We start from the raw sequence: 5,523 nt of genomic DNA on the forward strand, positions 1-5,523 counted from the left end.
TGCCTTTTTTGATTAATTCCTTTCGTTGATGACTGAGATGTTATAAGAGTGCAATCTCCAAGACCCACACAGATGTGCCTGGTAACGGCTCTACTACACTCACGCCCACCTGGCAGTGAACGAATGCAGAGCAGTGAGAGGTAGTGAAAAGCAGAGGATATCAGCTACAGTATATAGCTATTGGGAGCAATTAATTCTGCTGCGATGGGTACCTTGGGTCCATTTAGCCTGTTCTTGCTTTTTGCGTTGTCTCAGCAGAACGTCTTTGTAGCCGCCAGCGACGTGCTCGAGCTCCGGAATTCTGATTTCGATTACACGGTAGCAGAGTACGAGACTGTTGGTGGAGTTCTTCGCGCCTTAGTAAACAATGTTATAGCTAACGTTGTAGCTAATGAATTAGCACGCACGAACGACAGCCATCTAAACATGTTTAGTAAATACAAATTTACTAAACATGATTTTAATATCGATTATACTGCACAATGTTGTAGATAGTTTAGCTATTTACAGTTAGAACTGTGCAGCTAACGTTAGCCGATAAAACTGTCTTAATCTAGATCGCTTTATTGACTCAATGTGTCTGCTCAATTCAAACTAACAGTGTTAGATTATTTGTGCATTCTGCGCTGACATGTTTGAGTAGTGGATTATGACTAGTCTAGGTCTCTCTTTAACACTTTTCTAAGTCACCTGATATCTCAGCTGTCACACTTGCCTCAAGCATTTGTGACATTTTATCATTCGCTTCCTTTGTATGGCGCCTCCCTTCATCCGATCTCTCTTTCAGGTGTGGTCACCGCAACAGCAACTAGCCCCATAATATGAAACTGCAGCAACAAAACGAAAAGGGACAGTGTCTTTAGCTAAAGTGAGTATACTAGTTTCTCCACACATGACACCCAGGGGATGCATTTTATTTCCTTGCATCCAGATTCGTTACAATCCATTTTTGTTCCACAGGATGGGTATTGCTTTAAAATGTGGGGGTCAACTTTCCATGATAGCTCTGTTGCTTCTCTTTTATCTTTATTGGTGAATTGAGATCAGTTCCCACAGTAGCTTTAACATCAGGGCTGCTTCTACATACCGCCACTCTGAATGCACTGCTATTAAACAGGTTTCTGTCATTTTCTCCAGGTAGACTGCACAGTGAACTCTGAGACGTGTGGACGTTTTGGCGTCAATGGGTACCCCACCACACTCAATCTTGCGCAATGGAGAGGACTTTGCTGCTTATGATGGACCCAGGAGTGCAGGTGGCTACTTTAAAATCATTGCTGCTCTGGTTTGTGTCTGTGTTTTTAGTGTATGTATGACTCATCTAATGTTGTCCCATGTTCCCATATATGGCATTGTGAGCTTCGTGAAAAAACAGGCAGGTCCCAGTTCCATTCCTCTGCACAATGAGAGAGACCTGGATGCATTCAACAATTTTGAAGCCAGTGTGGTTGGTGAGTTCACTTTATTAATCACTGCGAAGTAGAGAACCTTTAGTCTATTGAAATAAAACAATTGCATGTATATTTTTAATGAACTATATGAGGGACTTATATTCTCCCTCCTTGCTGTCAGTTTTTTTCTCAGGTGCTGACAGCTCTCAGATGGCTGAGTTTCTGAAGGCGTCTAGTGCAATGAGAGACAGCCACCGCTTTGCCCACACTGCAGACCTGAGCCTGGGCCTCAAACACGGCGTGGAATCAGAGTATGTGCTGTAGCTCCCCTTACATATAATCCCACCTGGGTTCTGAACATTCAGACCTCTGGTCACTAGACTATGAGGGCACATTAGTTGGATATGACATCATAGATTATTGCCAAGTAGTAGTACCTTATGATGATGTCACTCTCCTCTTGTGTCTCTCTTAACCAGACGGTGGTGCTCTTCCGGCCCCCACGACTCAACAGCAAGTTTGAGGACAGCGTGATGATGGCATGGGGCAAATTCACTTAGTCCCTATAAACCTGATGGCCAGCTGGTGAGGGCCACAGCACGGGGAAAGAAACTGCTCTTACCTGATATCCACCTCTCTCTTTTTCTCTCTCCATCACTTTCACTACCCCTTCTTTCTCCCTAGGGTGATGAAAGTGACCACTCAGTTCCAGTCTCAGGGGCTGAGTTACGCTGTGGCCAACAGAGCAGAGTTCCAGGATGAGCTGGAGGAGGAGTTTGGCCCAGGGGAGAGCTACCTCTCATCACCATCAGGAACAGGGAGGGCCACAAGTACAGCATGCAGGAGGAGTTCACGTGAGTTACGACAACACATGACCATCACAGACCCTTCCTTATGCAGTCTGGCCAGCTGTCACACTGCTAATCTGTCCATCCATTGCAGACGGGACGGGAAATCCCTGGAGAGGTTCTTGGAGGACTACTTTGCTGGTAAACTGAAGAGACCGGTCTGCTATTTTAATCTCATCTGTTGTTGTCCTTCTTCCCAGTTTCCCCGCTATTTTCTTCGTCTCAGCAGGACAGAAGGACCAACCTCGGAAATACAAGGTTAGGCTACCACTTTTCCTCCTCCAAAGGACATGGATTAAATAACACTTAATGCTCTGTAATCAATATTCTGATACTTTCATTCACAGTTTTAACCGTCTGTATCTGTCAATAGGGTGGCCGTGAGGTGAATAATTTCCTCAAATATCTGAAGGAGGAGGCCACACATCCCCTTGTCCTGGGCACTGCCAGAGAAGACTTGTGAGAGCGCAATGAAGAGAGAGAAGAAAAAACAAGGGATGAGTGGGTGGACTGGCAAAGAAGCAGAACACATGAACTATAAGGGGGAAAAAGGAGCCATCCATTGCAATACACAGTTTCCCGACCAGAAGATCTCCTTTGGGTTTCTGTGCCTTACCAGCAACACTGAATACTCATAACATAGAGGACTTCTAAATAAAAAAATCTGCAGTTTTTTCATGGGGCTTCAAAATAGTAATGTTCTCAATGTGAGAGGATGGAGCATCTGCAAGTACAGTAATAGGCAACATGTGCGGATTGGTTTTGCAGTTAAACTGGTGACTTGGTGGTTGCTATTAATATTCCCAAGAAAGGCATACTAGTGTAGCGTCCTTGACTCTGAGTAAGGTACCTCAGTCAGACTCTAGATAAATGTAGAAAATGAAAAATTATGTGCAACAGTTTTTGCAAAGTTGCTTACGGGTACAAATAAAAAAAGTGCCTGCTAAGCAAATAGATAAAAATAGAATCAAATGTCTGATACAGGGGCCTCCCGAGTGGTGCAGCGGTCTAAGGCACTGAGGCGTCACTACAGACCCGGGTTTGATGCCGGGCTGTATCACAACCGGTTGTTATTGGGAGTCTCATAGGGCGGTGCACAATTGTCCCAGCGTTGTCCGGGTAAGGGGAGGGTTTGGCCGGGGGGCTTTACTTGGCTCATCACGCTCTAGCGACTCCTTGTGGCTGGCCGGGTGTCTGCAGGCTGACCTCTGTTGTCAGTTGTGTTTCCTCCGGTGTTTCACAAGGTTGTTTCCTCTGACACATTGGTGCAGCTGGCTTCCGGGTTAAGTGGGTGGGTTTTAAGAAACGAGGTTGGTGGGTCATGTTTCGGAGGATGACTCGACCTTTGCCTCCCGAGCCCCTTGGGGAGTTGCAGCGATGAGGGAGAAAAAAGGGGGTACAAACACAAAAAACAAACAAAAAGTTACAAAATATCTGATACAAAAAGATTTAGACAAGAAAATACATTTGACATTACATTTTGGTCATTTAGCATGTGGTTTCCCAAACTCGGTCCTTGGGCCCCCCTGCGTGCAGATGTAGTTTTTTCCCCCCTAGCAAGACACAGTTTTCTCAAATAGTCGACGCTTGATGATGAGTTGGTTATTTGAATCAGCTGTTTATTTATTTATTTTTTTATTTCACCTTTATTTAACCAGGTAGGCAAGTTGAGAACAAGTTCTCATTTACAATTGCGACCTGGCCAAGATAAAGCAAAGCAGTTCGACACATACAACGACACAGAGTTACACATGGAGTAAAACAAACATACAGTCAATAATACAGTATAAACAAGTCTATATACGATGTGAGCAAATGAGGTGAGATAAGGGAGGTAAAGGCAAAAAGGCCATGGTGGCAAAGTAGATACAATATAGCAAGTAAAACACTGGAATGGTAGATTTGCAATGGGAGAATGTGCAAAGTAGAAATAAAAATAATGGGGGTGCAAAGGAGCAAAATAAATAAATAAATTAAATACAGTAGGGAAAGAGGTAGTTGTTTGGGCTAAATTATAGGTGGGCTATGTACAGGTGCAGTAATCTGTGAGCTGCTCTGACAGTTGGTGCTTAAAGCTAGTGAGGGAGATAAGTGTTTCCAGTTTCAGAGATTTTTGTAGTTCGTTCCAGTCATTGGCAGCAGAGAACTGGAAGGAGAGGCGGCCAAAGAAAGAATTGGTTTTGGGGGTGACTAGAGAGATATACCTGCTGGAGCGTGTGCTACAGGTGGGAGATGCAATGGTGACCAGCGAGCTGAGATAAGGGGGGACTGAGTTTGGGAAACTGTGTCTTAGCAGACACTCTTATCCAATTTTGTGTGAAAATAGGGTGAAGATTATTGAAGCACTATGGACAGGCTTAGATTTCAGTTGGACTTTTATGCCAAGCATCTCATCTGGGTATATCTTTCTTTTTGACATACATTTGCACACTTTTGTGCATCTTCCATAAATGCTCTTGAGGAGAGGCAACCTAGTTGGGCCAGTAACCGAAAGGTTGCTGGATTGAATCCCCGACCTGATAAGGTAAAAATCTGACGTTCAAATCAAAATCAAATCAAATTTTATTTGTCACATACACATGGTTAGCAGATGTTAATGCGAGTGTAGCGAAATGCTTGTGCTTCTAGTTCCGACAATGCAGTAATAACAAGTAATCTAACTAACAATTCCAAAACTACTGTCTTGTACACAGTGTAAGGGGATAAAGAATATGTACATAAGGATATATGAATGAGTGATGGTACAGAGCAGCATAGGCAAGATACAGTAGATGGTATCGAGTACAGTATGTACAAATGAGATGAGTATGTAAACAAAGTGGCATAGTTTAAAGTGGCTAGTGATACATGTATTACATAAGGATACAGTCGATGATATAGAGTACAGTATATACGTATGCATATGAGATGAATAATGTAGGGTAAGTAACATTATATAAGGTAGCATTGTTTAAAGTGGCTAGTGATATATTTACATCATTTCCCATCAATTCCCATTATTAAAGTGGCTGGAGTTGAGTCAGTGTCAGTGTGTTGGCAGCAGCCACTCAGTGTTAGTGGTGGCTGTTTAACAGTCTAATGGCCTTGAGCTAGAAGCTGTTTTTCAGTCTCTCGGTCCCAGCTTTGATGCACCTGTACTGACCTCGCCTTCTGGATGATAGCGGGGTGAACAGGCAGTGGCTCGGGTGGTTGATGTCCTTGATGATCTTTATAGCCTTCCTGTGACATCGGGTGGTGTAGGTGTCCTGGAGGGCAGGTAGTTTGCCCCCGGTGATGCGTTGTGC

At 43.8% G+C, this 5,523-nt stretch overlaps 1 protein-coding gene across 2 annotated transcripts; it reads left to right on the top strand.

The window, feature by feature from the left end:
• Positions 1-129: 129 nt before the first annotated feature.
• LOC139364522 (uncharacterized) lies at positions 130-3,973 on the top strand. Of its 2 annotated transcripts, XM_071101321.1 has the most exons (9): positions 130-868; positions 1,138-1,256; positions 1,360-1,451; positions 1,573-1,702; positions 1,871-1,976; positions 2,076-2,245; positions 2,334-2,380; positions 2,469-2,497; positions 2,613-3,973. In XM_071101321.1, the coding sequence occupies exons 5-9, from the start codon at positions 1,933-1,935 to the stop codon at positions 2,626-2,628; spliced, it is 306 nt and encodes a 101-aa protein (XP_070957422.1). In that variant the 5' UTR covers positions 130-868; positions 1,138-1,256; positions 1,360-1,451; positions 1,573-1,702; positions 1,871-1,932; the 3' UTR covers positions 2,629-3,973. The 2 variants fall into 2 exon arrangements, 1 of the variants encoding a protein (XP_070957422.1); XR_011626476.1 differs by lacking the exon at positions 2,334-2,380 and having other exon boundaries at positions 1,138-1,451; positions 1,871-2,245; positions 2,440-2,497.
• The last annotated feature ends 1,550 nt before the right edge of the window (positions 3,974-5,523 follow it).

This window comes from Oncorhynchus clarkii, chromosome 2 (assembly GCF_045791955.1).
Source record: "Oncorhynchus clarkii lewisi isolate Uvic-CL-2024 chromosome 2, UVic_Ocla_1.0, whole genome shotgun sequence".
Classification (NCBI taxonomy): Eukaryota; Metazoa; Chordata; class Actinopteri; order Salmoniformes; family Salmonidae; genus Oncorhynchus; species Oncorhynchus clarkii.

What these genes read in the sequence shown, in the direction of transcription:
- LOC139364522 (XM_071101321.1), top strand. Translation starts at nt 1,933, where the DNA reads ATGGGGCAAATTCACTTAGTCCCTATAAACCTGATGGCCAGCTG. An exon ending in AGCATGCAGGAGGAGTTCAC is followed by an intron (nt 2,246 to 2,333) that starts GTGAGTTACGAC and finishes CATCCATTGCAG; the next exon opens with ACGGGACGGGAAATCCCTGG. An exon ending in CTTGGAGGACTACTTTGCTG is followed by an intron (nt 2,381 to 2,468) that starts GTAAACTGAAGA and finishes TCGTCTCAGCAG; the next exon opens with GACAGAAGGACCAACCTCGG.